Below are 18,423 nucleotides of genomic sequence, written 5' to 3' on the forward strand. Positions count from 1 at the left end.
AAACACGGCGTTCTTATTGGTCAAAATATGTGTCAAGGTTTGCTTGTAAACTGTGCTTGTCGCTTCCTATGACTCGATGCAGAAGGAAGGATGCATGGAGGATTTCTGAGAAATTTCTGTTAATATTTGTGCATAAATTATGATAATGGAAGATACAAAAGATGCGTTTGTGTTCAAAGGTGTTGCTGAGAGGCTGACCCTCGGAATTACTCGAATACTCGGTTTGTGTTGTCTTTTATGCATTATTGTTAGCCATTTATGCTGAGACTAGCTTGCAAGAAATATGTTATCTTTAAAACACGTTTTGCTTTTTGTCCAGAAAACATGCCAGGGGTGGTGGATGTGCGCTTCGCAGAGAGAGACCCTGCAGAAAAGAGGACCCTCCTGTCCTGGGAGCAGGTAGAATAAAATTAGCTCCTTTTCAAGAATGTCGTTTCGCCTGTTATCATATTTACGTGTAACTCATTATATTATTTATCCCTTTAGAAAAACACGTGTATTTTACCAGAGGATTTGCGAGACTTCTATCTGACCACTGATGGATTCACATTAACCTGGAGTGTTAAACTGGACGGTAGGTGGCTTCCTAGCATAGCTCAATTTTAGCAAATTACGATGTACTAAAAGGTCATTTATTACAACTATAAATACTAATTCCTTACATGTTTCATGTTTATTTATGGTAATTGAATATATTACAGTTCCTCAGAAAATTACAGTATTGCATAAAGCTGTATTTACATTAGTTTTAAATACAATATTTAAAAAATATATTTTTGGTCTTGTGTAATGACGTAGTTTTCTGAGAAACAGAATTCTTTACCTGTTAATCAATATAAATGATTGAACTACTTAGTGTGTGATTGATCTACATGAGTCCCCATTTTTAAATGTATTATTTGAAATAAACAAAATGCTGCATGAATATTTAGTTTGCTCTTCTGATATTTCACCCACTTAATTAGTGAGTTTTTAGATTTATTCAGAACATATTTAAGTTGTGTCCATTAAAAAGGACTTTTTAAATTATTATTTTTCTAACCATTCATTCATAACTGTATGTTATCTTTCAGATGAGTGTGTCCCTTTAGGTTGCATGATGATCAACGGTGTGGGCAGGCTGTGCCCGCTGCTTCAGCCCACGTCTGTTTTCTCTCTCCCTAACGCCCCCTCGCTGGCCGACCTGGACTGGGAGGAGAGCAGCTCAGAAATTGGTAAAACTCACCTGACCGATTCACGCACATGCTTTATTCAACAGCCTCCGCGTGCCACTTTCAATTACATCTATGCCACGCGTGCTTCTTCGCACAGAAAAGTAAATATTTGTTCAGGATGCATTATTTCCTCTTTTTGTCAGGACTGGAGCCTGCACCGTCTGTGCCTCATTTTGATGCCCGGAGTCGTATTTATGAGCTGGATTCCTGCGGCGGGAATGGAAAAGTGTGTCTGGTTTACAAAAACTGCACTCCAGGTGTTGTGTTCACGTTTGCATAATATCACTTTTTATTAATTAGAAACACAGTAAAAACCTGAAGACGGTGAGATTTTCTGTTACGTCATGTTGATCTCGCCGTTTTGTTTTTCAGGAGTGGTCGCACAGCACAGTGAAATCTGGTTCCTGGACCGCTCACTGTGCTGGCATTTTTTGACTGCAACATTTACTGCCTACTACAGACTGATGATAACACACCTGGGCCTACCTGAGTGGCAGTATGCCTACACACCATATGGTCCAAGCCCGCAGGCTAAGGTAGATAATGGGAGGATGTAAATTTTTTTTGTTGTGTCTTGTTTTGCTATTTCTTATCCTCAACTAAAACCAGATTCACCTGTTTCAAAGCTGTAAGTATACATGTATTTTAAACATTTTGCTGGCATTTTGGTCCCTTCCTCCTAAAATAACTGGTGTAACCAGGTTAGGTTTTTAGATCACCTTTCTCACACAGAAAGGTGATCCATGTCACCTTTCTGTGTGAGAAAGGTGACATGGTTGTCTAACATGTGTGCGCGTGTGTGTGTGTGTAGGACACTGTGAAACTTCCCCTTTTTCCTTTGAACAATTAGATGGATGTAGTAGTAGTTAAAAAAAACAATTTCTGTCATTTTCAAAACTTTCCACACTTGTATATTTTTCTGATTCTGATTGTGTTGTTTTGTGATTTATCTGTCAATCCTCAGGTTGATAGAGAAATACAGTGGTGGAAAGTTTGAAAAAAGAAGAAGTCCTTAAAACAAATGTCCTCATTTTTATATATGAGGACAGCCTCCACGTGCCACTTTCAATTACATCTATGCCACGCGTGCATAGATGTATGCACGTGTGCATAGATGTGGCTCTGTTGTCCACCGGGTAACAGAGATAAGTTCAGACTTTGGGTGTGTTCTGTTTTTTTTCGCTGTGTCTATATAAATTATGTGATGTTCAGTGAGACAGTAAAAATGGCACTTTTACTGTTTCTCTTTGGGTTTTAAACTGGACTTGTGGCTTCAAGTTAAACTGGTTGTGGTTCAGATGGTAAACATTTACCATTAAAACTTCCAGTGTTTTAGAATTAAAACAAAGAATAAATCAGGATACCAGTCATTACAAACTGTGATTTAAACCATTTCTATTATACCAACAATTATACCTAACCTGGGTATAATAATAAATTAAAACCGAAGTACGTAAACATTTTGCCCTCCAGAAATTTGACCCTGAAAATATGTTGAATTTTAAATGTTGTAATAGAAAATTTAATTTCACCTTTATTTCATTGTAATTTTATCTAAATTTGGATTGATGGTGTTGAACGTATATGAATGCTTCCCTTTAACGTTTCGTCACTGTGCAAGTGTGAGAGCACTTATAGTTCTGCTGTAGGAAGGGAGCTCTAGCGGTTTCTGATAAGACTCCTTGTCAGCCATTCATGTTTGGGTGCGAGTTCTTTTGTTTGGGTTTTTTTTCTTTTCCAACGAAAGTCCAACTGAAATTGTTCCCTCTAATGAGGTGAGGGGCGGTTGCATGACAGTGGATAAAAATGTGGCTCTGTTGTCCACCGGGTAACAGAGATAAGTTCAGACTTTGGGTGTGTTCTGTTTTTTTTCGCTGTGTCTATATAAATTATGTGATGTTCAGTGAGACGGGTCTTTGAACACTTTTGCCTTCGAATAGAAATGAAGAGGAAGATTAATCTTTCTCTAGTTATTGGAACAGACTCTCATTCTTTGATAATAGAAATTTCCACAGCAATGTAAAAACTTGGGGGACCCCTGACTGTAGTTTTATCTTATTTGGTATTTTTAGCACAATGGTATATGTTATGTACTTTAAAACACATCTAGCTGCTGTTTTAAAACATAAAAAAACAGTGATGGATATTATTTTATTTCTTAATCCTATCTTCTAAACCTTTTGTCACAACTCTGTTTGGAGTATCAAGTAGATGTTGTGTTCATGTTCTCATGAGCTGGTTTTCTCTGCAGCAGTGGGCGTCCCTCTACCAGCCCCTGATTTTCAGCAATGAGGTTAGCCAGACGGATTCGGCTGCAGATGTCTTTCTAAACAAGCTGGATCCCACAAAGGCCTTCAGAGGCAAAGCCAAGGCACCGCCCCCCAAGAAGAAGCAGTCGGCCCAGTGCAACTCTGGAGGCGCTGCTAAAGGGCAAGGCAGCGCAGGAAGACACGGTGGAGCAAAACGGTGAAACCAATCCGATCTGGAGAGAGACGTTTGCTGCTGTGCAGCTTTCTTTTTGTCTGTTTCACCACCACATCTTAAAAAGACTGATCTGCTGTCGTCTGCTTGCTTGAACGCAGGTTTTTGTAACACAAGAGCACGTTGTGGAGCATGCGTAGTCCATAACCAGGATTTAAATGGCCTCGCCTGTGTTCAGTTTGGTATTTACGAGATGTTGTGTTGGATGTGGACGGATTTAAAACTTTACCAGAAAACGAATCCTTCTGAGCTAACCTTGGGCCAGTCGCTGGTTTCAAGGTATACAAAGATTTTGCAAAAAAATCTCATACTACCCTTTGTGTTTTGTTTTTTCATGCTGTTGCAAAAATAAATAAATATCTGAGACAAGTATACCACCCATCACCAGCTAATATTAGACATTTAGCTTGAATGCAAAAGGTAATAGAAATGTGTGCAATAACCACTGGAAAACTGCTGCTGTCGTTATTTTATATTGTTTTTCTTATTTATAATGTATAGAAATTGACATAGCAATTAAATGTAACTTTCAATGTATACAAGATTGTTATAACTTTAGAAGCAATATGTCAATAATGCTGCAGAAATTATGATTGTCTCCTATGTTTTGAATAAAATGACTAATTATTGTTACACTTTTGTTGTAAATGTCTGTATAGGTGTGATATTTGCACCCGATGTCGTCATAAAGTGTGTCTCATACTGGCTGATGCCTAATCTGAGCTCCTTTAAATCAGTGTTCCTACGAACCGTTACAAAAAAAAGCAATCATAGAAAACATTTGGTATATAACCAGTAACAAATCTTTCATGTTTTCTGCTTCAAGAAAATATAAAAGGGAACTGCTTTATGGTCATAAAGTTATGTGACCGTTCCGTGGTATTTCAAAAACTTTGCCATTAAGATAACCCACATGTTTCCGTTTTGGTCCAACGCGATATTTCATCCAGTGTTTTTGTTGAGTAGGATTTTTTATCGTAGTTTTACAGTGTTCATTTTTGAACACTGTAAAATGGACACTAGAAAATGGCAAAGAACAAGACTTTTTCTTTGCCATTTTCTAGTTGTTAAATATTCCACAAAATGACTAGATAAAAGATGTTCAACATGCCAGTTTAAACTTTGAACTATTTGCAATATGACAGTGCTCTGCAACATTAAAACATGGATAGAACTGTAACTACATAAATCATAACTCTTCTTCTCTTCAGTGTTTCTGTCAGTTTCTGGTGGTGCAGCTCTGTGCTGCCTTCGGGACAATGGGACATCATCCATAAAATTTCACCCACATGGCATTTATTGTGCAAACCAGTGCCGTCAATGGAAAAACAAAAGTTCCAGGTCCTTTTAATGCCATACAAATATGAGACAGAAACATGGATTATATCTTTATATGATGATACTGGACAGAAATTACAAAGAACAAATCTGGTTCTTAATCAAATCCTAATTAATCAAATTGAAAGTGTCATGGAGTCACTGGACACCACCATGACAATAACACTGGCATGAAAAATAATATTGAAGAAATAAATATATCAAATCTAATTAAAAACATAAATAAGTGATAAGTTCTTTATTGTTATGGTCTGTAAGATATATTTATTCTCAGTATTAGATGTGGTCTCAACAAACCCATGGCACTTCAACAAAATAATTTTACATTTTATCTGGAAATAGTCCCTGTTTATTTAATTATTGCTCGAAAGGTCTTGCCATACAAGTTTATTCCTCTGTATTTAATTTAGTGTCTTAGTTTATTCTTGCATTTTGTTCTTCATTCATTTCCATTTAGTTTCCTTTGATTAGTATTATCCTGTCTTGGTTTATTGCTATGTCCACTTTAGTTTCCTGTTGCTAGATTTATTTTATCGTTTATTGACGCTCACCATCAGTAATCTTCACTCATCACCTGCTGCGCCGCCTAGGCGTCATGTGTTGATTTTTCACTGTTCAGCGTCGGATTCTCTGTTTTTATGCCATAATTCACATCTATTTCTTCGCTCCGTTTTATGTCCCGCTTCTCCTGTTTCAGAGTTTTGCGCAATGTGCGCGTCGTTTGTTTTCTTAACCCCTTAAGGTGCAGGGCGATCGGGAAACGTATCGATGGGGGAAAGGCAGACTGACATAAACCTTTTAAAACAACGGAAACAATTTCGGTATTCTGATTATTGAAATTTAAAAGTGCTGTGTTGTTCTATCACCCCCGTTTCATACCGGACCACTTACAGCACCGGTGTTATAAAATGAACGCTCTCTATCAAGGTATCACCCATCGAGGGATTTCTTTAGGTTCATTTTTCACAGGGATACAAAATGAGGGTATCGTGATTTTAGTAATTACATGTTTATAAGAGTGATTTTCTGTTGTTCTTCCATGGAAGCGGGCGGCCTTCAAACGGAAATAAAACACTTTTTAATATAAGTTGCTGCTTTGACATGATCACAGAACTGCCAAAACATATGTACAAAAATACCAGACAAAGTGAATCACAGCAACGTCATCAGCCGGTGTAACGCTGAACTGATGCGGTGAAGCTACCAGTAGCTGGAGAGGAGCTGCACCAAGAAGCTACAAACACTGAAGAGAAGAAGAGCTGCCATCGATACAGTTGCAGCCAAGCATGATTTAATGTACACAATACAGTTTTACCATGTTGGTCAAAGTCTAAATTGGTATTGTTTGACTCCTTTTGTAAACATTTCCGCCAGTGCCCCCTGCCGTCCTCTGAACGCCCCTCAGGGGCGGTACCGCCCACGTTGAGAACCGCTAAGTTAGACTGAAAATATGAGAGATTTTGACTTATGAACAACCTAAAATAGCACCTAGGGCCCTCCTGTCAGTAGAGATTATATATTCAAGTCTAAAAGTCATGTTTTCTTATAGTAGACTATGAACAAAATTCACAAAATACTTTCAAAACCATGAGTTTTGAAAGTATTTTTCAGGACACGTAGTCCTTTCTAAATATCCCGTCTGGAGGCAAGATTTTGTACAAGGACAACAAGACAAAAAGCCTAAATATTAAACACAAAATAGTGAAAAGGATAAACTGATCCCTCCAGCCCCCCTTGTGATTGTGTTTGTACATGAGGATGTAAGGACATTTACTCAACCAACAGGCCAGGCCCCAGAAGGTTACTGTCGATGTTATCACTGACGCAGGCTTCAGCTTTATGCATTTTAAAGTTCCCAAAGTTTAAAAATGTTTTGGAGCACTGCGACTTTGAATGTTGTGGTTATTTACTCAACGTTGACAAACTAAAGGCATATATTAATATATTGCATTGCAGCATTTCAGAGCATCTGTTTTCTATCTGTCACACTTCGTGTAAAAAAGAAAACCTGATCAATATTTTCTAGACTTCCAGACTGCTGTGCATTGAACTGACGGAAATCTGTTTGAGGGAACTTATTTCAGTCCTTGTGCTGCTGCCCTTTGAACGCTGTGAGGAGCTGGCTCCAGCTGCTTCTATTTATTTTCAAAAAGTTGTTTACGTCTTGCATACCCTGACGTTTCACAGAGGACCCCAGGCTCTGATCACTGCCGTATGATCTTTTGCCTTATAATACTTCTGTCTTCCAAGCATGCCTACGCCGCTATTCCCGACGGGAGATAAAAACTAATCACAAAACAATTGTCTTTAATTGTCTGTGTGGCAAGAAACGTCATTATTTTTGTTTTAAGCATGTTAATTCCTTCATAGTTTAAAAAAATAGTAAGAATAAGTGAGCAGAAAAATTTGAAAATTTGTTTAATTATTATAATTATTATGCGCACTGCAGGTATTGTTCAAGTGCTTCAGGAATGTTGTGCAGCCTGTTTCAACAGCATCCTCAGATCCTCACAGCTGCACAAGCTCTTTGTTGTTTCCATTTGCTTCAAGTTTCACATGGAACAGATGTTTTACTTCTTCTTTGGCGGGAGAGATTATTCCTCACTGGAATCCTTCTTCTGGTACTGTTCAGAGACGGCTGGGTGGTGCATTTGTATACATACCTTGTAAAGCCCTGCACCCAGCACTGCACCTATGGGAGTAGCCACTATAGGGACCCAGAACCAGAAATTTCCAGCCCTACAAAGATAATGACGGACATATCGAAACAGTTGGGGGTGACCAAAAACAAAGGACAGACTTTATCGTTGAAAGTTAACCAGAGCGTATCTCAAAAAAAATTCCCTGCTTTCACCTGAATACATCCAAACCCCAGCCTGCGATTGCAGTGAAGAGCCTGGGTCCAAAGTCTCTGGTGGGGTTGATGGCATAACCACTGTTGCTGCCCAAAGAAATGCCAATGAGGACCACCAGGAGACCCACAAAGATAGATTCAGCCCCTTTGGCAGCTGGTTTGTTCTTTTCGTCACCTAGAGCCGTCAGACACAGCATCAGTATGGCCGTGCCAAACACCTGGCAAACACAACACAAACAATAATGACAACGCTGCTTTCCACGGTATGAAAAATACAAATACGCAACAACGCAAAACACTGCAAGCAGCAGATTTTAGACTGAGCACCGGGATGGAAAGAAAATTATACAAGGCGGTTTAACTTTTTCTTCTTTTACAAATAAAAATCTAAAAACTGAAGACAGAGAAACACAGCAGATAGACAGCGGATGACGTTGCGGAGATGTTTAAAGCTGAGTCGTGTTATAAACCAAGCTGAGATGTTTAAACCGCCTTTAAACATCTCATGGTGCACTGTTTTGTTTATTATATAAGCATGGAAATGGCACAGCTACGTCAGTGCTTTAACAGGTCAAATCAACATCATGCGTTATAATAGCCAAGACCACGTCCGCAAACTAAATCTGACTTAGAATCGGTCACTGGGAAGTTCATGCTCATAGGTGCTCTCCATACAGTTTCCAGCATCCAGTCCAGCTTGCAGATGGAACTTTACCACAAGAAGGAAGTTTGTAAAACAGTTGAAGAACAAAAAAGGCATAAACTCAATAAATCTGATTTGTGGTTGTAATTCTTTAGCTAAGTTTCATGGCTACCTGGTCAACAAAGCCACCTAACACAGAGAGGTATGGTGCTGGATAAGTGGCAAAGATCCCAGCCGTGGCTCTTTCTCCAGTAACACTCAGGTTTCCACCAGAATAAGTAGAAATAGCATCTGTAAGTAAAATGACAACTTTTTATTTGAAACCATCAGAAAGAACAGTAACAGTGCATGTCAAGTGTATAGTATCAGCAGACTTACCATAGTAAACACCATAAACTGTTGCTGCTCCAAGAAACGACCCAAACAGCTGAGCAAAAATGTACAAGGGGAGCCTCTTCCATGGTAGTTGGCCATAAACACACAATGCGAAGGAGACTGCGGCATTCATATGAGCCCCTGGAAAAGAGAAACAAAAGGGTTACAAGAGTCATGTCGTCTGCATATGAACGCCGAAGCCTTTGAAGTCATTTAAGGGATCTATTCTCTTACCGGAGACAGTTCCTCCAATATGAACCCCCATTGCAACAGCCAGGCCAAAGCCAATGTTGATGCTGAAGAACGTTCCGAATCCTCCTTTACCAGTCACAACCTGGGCCACCGAACCCAGACCTAATGTCTGGCAAAAAAGAAAAAAGGAAAAATATCAACTGTTTAAACACAAGTTTAAGTGAAAGTTAAGGTTTTCTTCAACAAGTTTGTGTGAAAATTTGTAGAGGACCACAGGATTTACTTTTTTTTTTTATCAAACATTCTCCTCCTGAGATTTACAACTTATTAAATTCCCAGATGTTTCTGGAAGGAAGGAAGGAAGTTTTACCATCTTAATGCTGAATATATTCTGCTGTTTAGGTAATTTCACTCTGCTTAATACTTTAAGCTGTTCTCTTTGTTTTAAGTACCCGTCCATCATTAAACAGTAACTACATCCCAACTACTTATAGACAAATCCAGTAAAGTCTAAAACCCTTTGTACTTCCAAGCATCTGTAAGCGTCTCAAATATCGATCAGGAGATAACCATCACGTTTTTATATCTTCATTCCTGGGACTCTTACACGTTTGAATAAGAATAAACTAGACTGTCTCCAAGCAGTTCTAACAAGCATACAATGGAGACAACATATTGAACACATTTTTGTCTCATTGCAGTGGTTGTTTTGAAATGTCTTTTACAGTGTTAAGCCAACACAAGAATGACATAAACAACCCAAAAATGTGGGAATTGTCAAGTTATTCCAGCAGTCCAGAAAAACAAACTACAATCCCAACCAATTGGGTCAAGCAGGTCCCAGAGAGGGGGTGGTTCAGAGGCCACCTCAGTGAAAACAACAAACTCTGGCATAAAGTGTCTGGTGAGCAGCCAGATAGGACAGAAAGGGCAGAATCAGTCAGTGGAGGAGGCAGATCAGCCTCGACACCGTCAGAGGACTTGGGGACAATTACTTAAAGTGGCAGGCCATCCTCAACCCACTCTGGGAAGGCACTCGCTACAAGAAGCTGGCCATCCATCCCTCTGTTGAAATGCAGTAGCATGAAATGGAAGGCAGCCCCTGATTGGACTTTAGTTTTAGACAGGATGTTGAGACAGAAGTAAGCCATCCTCCACCGCCTTTGGTAGATCTAGGTGTCTGAAGAGGCAGACTGTTTAAACGATAAATGATATGATACAAGTGATATCATTTATCGCTTGTGGCGATAAATTATATCACCATGGCTGTCAGTTTAGAACAAGGCTGGGGGTTTGGAGACCTTGGACACTGGGCAGAGGATGGGATAATGAAAATGATCTGGAAGAACTGCATGAGAGGACAAGTCTCTTTCTTAAGATGGAAACCAGAAACTAGAGTCAAAATATACTAGTCATTGTATTTTTTCAAGCTTTATGACGCTTTTATGTTTGTTTGTTTTTTACGTATAGAAAAGTGCTGTATAGACAATCTTTACTTGGTTATAAACTTATGATTCATCATTGTCTTTTCTAAATCTGAACTCTGTGAAACACTGTTCAGAGAGAAAAATGCTGACACTGACAAACAACAGGAAATAGTCAAAGCTGGATTCTCGCTGCAAAACATGATAAGTGTTTAGGTCAAAGGAGTGTTTTAATTTGACTTTGCACCCACTTATTTATCTGCTAGTCATTGTCAAGATTTTCTTTTCTACTGAGTCTGCCTTCTAGTTTCTCCTAGTGTATTAGGTATCGGATTACTGTGACCTTTTGACAGATAATGTGCCTTTTGAAACTCTCTCCATGTGGCCAGCAGCTTGACCATTGCTCTCGTGACGCAGCGTTTCCTGGTTCACCCACCGCCACCCACCAATCCCCTCTCACAGAACATGTTACATAAAAAAGCTGCTTGTCTGTGTGCATTAGAGAGTCGGGGCAGGTCATCAGGGTGAAGAGCATGGTATTAATAATTAATGACATATGGTTGTTGTTACTTATGCAGGCAAATCATATGTTTTGAACACGAAGGACAGTGATTGATAAAAGAACACTACAACAGAATATACAGGATTCCTTTCTGCATTTCTCTTCTTACCATCATGACATACGTTGAAAGAAACTCAGCAAGTCCCACTCGTGAGAGTTCATTCAGCCAAATCCTGGGTCGCCCTACTTCCAGTTTGCCCCGCATGGAGACCTCCAGTTCCACTGACTGCCCCATGTCTTTGATTTTCTCCTCTTTGCTTCACTCTTTTGGTAGAGGTTATAGATTTGGCAAAAAATAAAAAATAAAAAACTTACAGGCCTTTCATCTTCAGACTCCTGTAAAAAATATATAAAGTCTCATGTCAAATGGTGGGGGGAAAAAACAAACTAAATCATTTCCTCTTCTCTTCTGTTTCCCTTTCCTCCCACTGTCTGTGTCTGTTTGTGTGTGTGTGTGTGTGTGTGCGTGCGTGTGTGTCTGTCTCTCAGCCTCCCTCTGTCTCACTAACCCATTGGGTTTGTCCCACAATTTATAGCCCTGATCCAACCCCACCTTCTGACGGATTTACTCAAAACCCACAGTCAGATCCTCCAATACATTTTGGCCAATGAGGAAAATCAATTTGCTGTGCCCAACACTCCTATGAGAAGGGCATAAACAAACAGAGCTACAAGATCTTCACTGAAATCCATCGTGGGCCTTCCCAAGTCTAAATTCATGTTTTTGTGGCATTTTTACACATAAGCTCTGCTGATTGACAAAATGTCCAGATGTGGAAAAAGTACAGCACAAAGTATAAATTGTAAAGTATTGCTTAAATGTCACAGATGATCTACACTTTACGACACAAAACTACAAAGTTCACATAATCACGTTAATCATGCGCTAAAAGCCTGACACAAAGGGAGGAAATGAGATTTAAAGTGAAAACAGCTGATGAAGCCTCTAGTCACTTTCTGCCAGAAGAATTTACTGTACTGTTTTTAATGTCTATTTGAATTGCTTCACATGAATACTGAGTGTCAGCGCCTTCTGAAAGTCAAATAGCTTTTCCTCTAGTGCCACCTAGAGGCTGATATTTGAAAGACGGGGTAAAATGCAAAACTAGTCCATTTGTATGGTTCTATGGATGGATGGGCGCTTATGGTTTATCACTTATAGTGATAAATTTCTTATCATGATAAGAATTTTGATTTATAGCTGTCACTATAAATTCTAATTAATGATGCTTAAAACCTCCCAAACTGTCTTTGTCAGGATTTATAGTAAGAAATCCTGACAAGCTATTTGTTTAATGAAAGTATCAATGGATACCAATACATTTGAAAATGCTGTTTTCAAGTGCAGCTTAGGCTATGTTTACAAGAGACCACCGGCTAATTTTCAGATGTTGATTGGGAAAAAGCTCAACTCTTAGATGGCACTGCCAAGACACGTTGAGTCAGCTGTAGTTGTCATGACATACCACAATATGGCACTTTAATTTTAGAATGTCATCAAATGCATATGCTCTTTTGCCCAACCACTAGTTTCCACCTTATTGTAAACAGTAACCCCTCTCTCTCCAGTGAACAAAGTGTTCATGTAACACTTAAAACCTTTTTGCACTGCAAGGGCTGGCTGGACCGTCCCCCTTTCAAACGGCCCTAGTTGTGTTTGCATTGAGAGCGCTGCCTCAAAAGTGGGCGGGGCCCATCATAGATCAAATTTATGTCTCCAGAGACAGCGGGCCACTTTGGTTTTTAGTTCTTTTGTTTATTTCATTGTTCTTATGGAGTTATGGGGAGGGGGATACTGCTTGAGTTGTGATGGTGCAATGTGGATTCTCCATTCAGATTGCTGAATATTATTTAAACCGAATGAAAGAAAACACGCTATTGAAAATGTCATTGTTATTTTAAAATGTATGGGGCCCATAACATAGACATAATATAAGGATAGACGCCTCATGGACTGCTCTCTCCTATTGTCGCTGACGAGATTTAGGGCGGCCATCTTGGAGCGGTACACCGCTCCACTCAGCTTATGTGTTTAGCAGCACAATGACTTATCAGCGCATTTAATTGATCATAACACGCTTTTTTGTTACTGGAAACCATATTCAAACATCTATCAAAGCTACATTTATAAACAATTGTATTATTTAAGTATGTTTTTAATACATAGTTCACCATATTTAAATATGCTTAATGGCTATAACAATAGAATAGGAATGGAATATTCTGATATTGATGTATGATGAGCATATTACAAAGCACACAGCCGTTCATAATTTATTTAATAAATTATTTAGTAATGTCAATACATATTTATATAACTATACAAACACAAATAAATAATGATTAATACTGAATATTATATATTGGATACACACACACACACATATATATATATATATATGTGTGTGTGTGTGTGTGTGTGTGTGTGTGTATGTGTGTGTGTGTGTGTGTGTGTGTGTGTGTGTGTGTGTGTGTGTGTGTGTGTGTGTGTGTGTGTGTGTGTGTGTTTTTCAGCCGACGAGTTCTAGCTTCAGAGATTCAGCATCTGAGATTGAGTCCAAAATCCGATGTGAGATTCATCCGTGCTGCAGTGAATCTGTCTCTCTTTATAGATATCTCCCTCTTCTTCCTCACATCGTGTCTTTAGGAAACTTTCAAAACAAAAACGGAAGATTTAGGATGTATCTTACTAGTGAAAGAATTACATATAAATAATAGTCTTTACCACCTGTGTAAACTTTGCTGGTGAATGTTATAACACATAATAGAAGTTTTATAATATACGTTACATTGTTTCATTTCTAATATAAGCTCCTTTGTCAGATAATCTAAGTCAATGTTAGAGAATAATACAATTTTTTAGATTTACAGAATCTCAGTTAGCCTTCATAGCGGGGCTGAACCCGTATTACACCAAGCACTGTAGCTAATATTAGCTGGTATCTCGCCGGTGGACATAAATACAGTAAAATAATATTCTAATCACAATATATACACAATAATATGTCCATCTTACTTGTGAAATGTTGTCTGTGGAGCCCTCACATCAATAGTCCATCGATCCGAACAACAATATCCCTCAGTGCTGAGGCATCTTCTGCTGTTTTGATTGAGCAAAGTAGGAGGGAGTACCGCTCCAAGATGGCCGCCGTATTTCCTGCGCCAGAGCAGCCAATGCGGGGTCTACTCTTATATTATGTCTATGGCCCATAAGTTTTTGACGTCAAGTACCCCTCTGTCTCAGATCTCAGATCTAGAAGTCTCCTCCCTGGAGACGTTCTGCGCCTGTGCGCTTTCACACTGGCGGAGTATTTCACACGTCCACAGGAGGTGTTACAGAAAAGTTTCTCCCTGAGACCAGGTTTCAATAGTGATGGAATGAGAGACTCCGGTCACTGATGTGTAAACTAGCGAAACTCAGTCAAACAGCTAAAAGATATAAGGAGTGGTTCTTATCCTCACTTATCGTTTTCGAAATAGTACCGCAACATATCATGATAAAATCTTCGCCGACACCCCTTAGCCCAATTTCGCTAACAGTGACTATGGTCCTCACAATACTTGACTATTATGTGTACGTGACAAGAACATTTGATGAAAGGTCCCTAAGCAAGGCTTGATTTTCTTAACTTAAGATCTATGGATTTTTGTAACTGAAACACAACTGAAGGCAAAATACATTACTAGCAAAATACATGCTGTACGTTTTATCAACAGAAGAAAAACAACAACACATGCCTACGAATCTTCCAAACACATAAATACTTACAAAGACGAAGGTTTTTCAAGAAACAAAGTATATAAAGTACATTCAGAATGTTCAGGGGCCGTTTACTTTCTCCTAACTGCCTAAATTCTTGTTGACAAGGTCAAAGGTGTAGTTTGCTGCTAAGAGCGCTCACTCGGTCAAGTTTCTGCAAATACAACATGACAAAGATCGTTTGTAATACAGATGTCATACTCTGACGAAATTCAAAAAAAATTTTGGCATAAATTTAGTCATACAATTTTCTAACTATGAACTTATTTAACAACTTATTAATGCAACTTATTTCTACTACAGACTAATTTACAGTATTTGACTGAATGGCATCATACTTCATACAATCACTATCACTACAAACATCAACACAGCATATTTAAACACGTTAGGTCATTTAGCATGAAAGAATTTTCAACTCGTCAGTTTGCCTTTTCATGGGCCTTTTCTTCCAATATGACTTGCATGTTCTTCAACAGAACTACATAGCCTTTTCCTTGATGTTGGGTCTGGTTTCAGTCCACTTTGCACAACTTTGTAAGGTGGATGAATATTCTCCCTTCCACCTATTCTAAAATGTATCAGCAAGATGTTAAATATGGTTCTATTGTTTTCTAAACAACTGCCCTGATGAAAAGTTCCCAAAATGGAGCAGAAATAGCATTCATGTTCTGTGTTAGTTCCTTGGGTGAACAACTAACACAGTGCAGGATTGTCAGGGTTTCCAACTATCCAATAACCAGCACCACAGACAGCTCCTTAACTTATGTGTCTCCCTTGATGAGCCACTGTGGCGATGTGGCTGGTAGATGGGAGATTCAGAGGATGTTTCTCAGTGTCTGTGAAGTTGGCTGAGGAGAGACAACCACCGACTCATATGAGGTTGTTGTCCACTACAGGATTGAGCTGTTTGAGTGTGTCAAGTTTTGCGTTCATCTGTTTTCCTATCTGAAGGTTTTTCAGTGTCTCTTTGTTGGCGTCTTGTTTGACGGCTTGAATGATGACTTCTTTGGATTGTGTAGGTTCTTGGATGCTCGGTGTCTCTCTGAAACTTTCACATCCCATTTGTCCAAAAAGCCTTTCCACATGTCATGTTTATCAGGGGTTAGAGGTGTTGTAGTCTCTCTTATCTTATCTGACAGTTCTCTTAGGAATGCTTTGCCCTAATTTATTATGGGAGCAACAAAACCTAAAGTCATATAGACTATTAATAGTCTATATTAACGCTCCCTGTTTAAATATTCCCTGTTGGTGGCGCATAGGTTAAGCACAACCCACATATGGAGGCCTTAGTCAATGTCGCAGGTTCGATTCCCAGCCTTGGCGACCTTTGTTGCATGTCTTCCCCCTTCTCTCATTACCCACTTTCCAGTCAATTTACTATCAAATAAAGGCCACTAGAGCCAAAAAAATCTTAAAAAAAACAATGCTCCCCTGCATGTGAATGGTTTGGTCTCACTTGATACATGGTAAATGAATAAGATTGTAGATTCCTATACAGTCCTATGCTTCTCTGAACAGGGAAAGGGTCTAGATCAGGGGTCTTCAAATCCTGTCCTTGATGACCAGTGTCCTGCAACCTTTACACGTGTACCGAGTCCAACGCACCTGAATCAAATATTTACATTTCTCAGATCCATGTTCTTTTTCACCCGGTTGTGTTGTCCTTCTCATGCAACACCAGGTGATGGGCTGAAACACATTTACTTTCAGTCAGTCTTTTGGAAAGAATAGAGGTGTTTTAGGGCTTGTTATTGCTTGTGTGGGAGTCTTTTTATCAGAGAGCAAAAGGGTAAAGGTGTTTGCTTGTTTTTTTTTATCTATTTCATTGTCCATCACTGTCAGGAATGCTTTGTTATCAGTAGACATGACTTGCTTGTCATCAGAATCAGATCAGACAAACACAAAGTGTCCTAAATTATCTGTGTCATAGGTGGTGCTCAATATTTCCTTGAAAAATAGGTTTTTAATCTAAATTTCTTTTTATCCACTCAGAGGAAAATCTGTAGAAATGATAACTATGAGAAGGTTTTTAAAAGAATTTCACTGCTTCGAGTTGGTCTGTCACATAGCACTGATTGAAATTTGTGGAAGTAATGGTAATGTGGCAAATTTTGAAAACGTTTAGGTAAGGTAAGGTAAGGTAAGGTAAGGTAATTTTATTTATACAGCAATATTTTCAGCAACACGGCAATTCAAAGTGCTTTACATGAGTTTAAAGAATTTGAATGCTTCTTTGCAAGGTACTGTAGGGGCATGTTTGTTCAGTCTCACCAGTCCAAATAAGGTTGCTGGCTGTGAAGAAAAGATGGAGACACTCAAATGCTAAACTTGATGATACAAAATAGTAATTCTCAAACCAACAAATGATGTTATGGTTATAGTTTGAATTTCTGACAGTGGAATTAAATATAAAATTTAAACTTTCTGACATAGAATCAACCCTTGTAGGTCCTTTAAAAAGCAAATGTTCACATTTGAAATTCAGTAACCTGAATTTTAATTATTCAGTCTTTGCAAAGTCTTTACAAAATGTGCAAAGACTTTGCACATTTTGTAAATTAACTTTTTTTTGTCTAGTAAAATCAGTTGCATTTTAACAGTAACTTTGCAACAGTAAAGCTTTCTGTTTCCACAAAAAATAAACAGCTTAAAAGTACCACAGCGGTCAATCACCAGGCGGAAAATGGTCGTCTCATTCAAACCTGATGAGTCAGGTGTGAACACTGCAGCCTGCTGGGACACTCCCACTAATAGAAAGATGCAGTCCAGGAGTGGGGATTTTAAGATTCAGCATCACACTGACTTCAAGCATATACCCACAGGGGTGTCAAACTCCAGTTCTCAGGGGGCGCTGTCCTGCTGTTTTTAGATGTGCCACAGGTACAAAACACTGGAATGAAATGGCTTAATTACCTCCTCCTTGTGTAGATCAGTTCTCCAGAGCCTTGCTAATTACCTAATTACTCTATTCAGGCGTGGTGCAGCAGAGGCACATCTAAAAGAGTTGCAGGGCAGTGGCCCTCCAGGACTGGAGTTTGACACCTGTGGCTAAGAAGAAAACTAAAGTTCTGGAAAAGTGTAGCCAATGACCTGAGTCTAAATCTGCCAGAACATCTGTGGATGAGATCGAATCACAGTTTGATTTGGAGAACTTTTTACCCATCCTGTTAACGTGACAGTGGAGAGGCAGTGCACACACTTTATACAAAATGCAATTAATCTGATTCAGTTAAATTTGATTATATTTAGTGTGAGCTGAACTATATACGTGGTTTGGTGTTATTATAACCCAGTCAGGCAGGGCTTTGCTCTGTGTGCCCTGCCATAAAGTCATAATCTGTCACTCAGTAGGTCAAGGTCATCCACAGTTGTTCCCTATATAAACAATTTGTTTCTGTGTCAATGCCTTTTTGTGGGTTTTTTTTTTACTCAGCATGCCAAACATCCAAGCTACTACTACTCCACACCGAAGGAACTCATTAGTGTACTGTCAACATGTGTTTGAAATCTTGCAAAATCAACAACAGATATTACAAGGTCTACAAGGTCATCCTTTATTTTCTTTTATGTTACCGTA

At 38.9% G+C, this 18,423-nt stretch overlaps 2 protein-coding genes across 3 annotated transcripts; one reads left to right on the top strand and one right to left on the bottom strand.

Moving 5' to 3' along the window:
* Positions 1-37: 37 nt before the first annotated feature.
* Positions 38-4,328, top strand: tpgs2 (tubulin polyglutamylase complex subunit 2). Of its 2 annotated transcripts, none has more exons than XM_008409484.3 (7): positions 38-221; positions 320-399; positions 487-574; positions 1,074-1,214; positions 1,358-1,471; positions 1,587-1,750; positions 3,469-4,328. In XM_008409484.3, exons 1-7 carry the CDS (start codon positions 140-142, stop codon positions 3,682-3,684), a joined length of 885 nt encoding a protein of 294 aa, XP_008407706.1. In that variant the 5' UTR covers positions 38-139; the 3' UTR covers positions 3,685-4,328. The 2 variants fall into 2 exon arrangements, with proteins under 2 accessions (XP_008407706.1, XP_008407705.1); XM_008409483.3 differs by having other exon boundaries at positions 39-221; positions 3,466-4,328.
* Positions 4,329-7,434: 3,106 nt separating this feature from the next.
* aqp7 (aquaporin 7) lies at positions 7,435-14,975 on the bottom strand. The gene is made up of 7 exons (XM_008409482.2): positions 14,853-14,975; positions 11,193-11,419; positions 9,140-9,266; positions 8,909-9,046; positions 8,703-8,821; positions 7,888-8,105; positions 7,435-7,772 (listed from the first exon to the last, which is right to left on the bottom strand). Exons 2-7 carry the CDS (start codon positions 11,316-11,318, stop codon positions 7,628-7,630), a joined length of 873 nt encoding a protein of 290 aa, XP_008407704.2. The 5' UTR covers positions 11,319-11,419; positions 14,853-14,975; the 3' UTR covers positions 7,435-7,627.
* Positions 14,976-18,423: the final 3,448 nt, after the last annotated feature.

The sequence above is a fragment of the Poecilia reticulata genome, chromosome 5, assembly GCF_904066995.2.
Source record: "Poecilia reticulata chromosome 5, P_reticulata-male-v2, whole genome shotgun sequence".
NCBI lineage: Eukaryota > Metazoa > Chordata > Actinopteri > Cyprinodontiformes > Poeciliidae > Poecilia > Poecilia reticulata.

What these genes read in the sequence shown, in the direction of transcription:
- aqp7 (XM_008409482.2), bottom strand. Translation starts at nt 11,318, where the DNA reads ATGGGGCAGTCAGTGGAACTGGAGGTCTCCATGCGGGGCAAACTGGAA. An exon ending in TAGGTGGCTTTGTTGACCAG is followed by an intron (nt 8,106 to 8,702) that starts GTAGCCATGAAA and finishes TGTGTTTGCCAG; the next exon opens with GTGTTTGGCACGGCCATACT. An exon ending in TGGGGTTTGGATGTATTCAG is followed by an intron (nt 7,773 to 7,887) that starts GTGAAAGCAGGG and finishes TTATCTTTGTAG; the next exon opens with GGCTGGAAATTTCTGGTTCT.
- tpgs2 (XM_008409483.3), top strand. Translation starts at nt 140, where the DNA reads ATGATAATGGAAGATACAAAAGATGCGTTTGTGTTCAAAGGTGTTGCT. An exon ending in CGGAATTACTCGAATACTCG is followed by an intron (nt 222 to 319) that starts GTTTGTGTTGTC and finishes CTTTTTGTCCAG; the next exon opens with AAAACATGCCAGGGGTGGTG. An exon ending in TTACAAAAACTGCACTCCAG is followed by an intron (nt 1,472 to 1,586) that starts GTGTTGTGTTCA and finishes TTTGTTTTTCAG; the next exon opens with GAGTGGTCGCACAGCACAGT.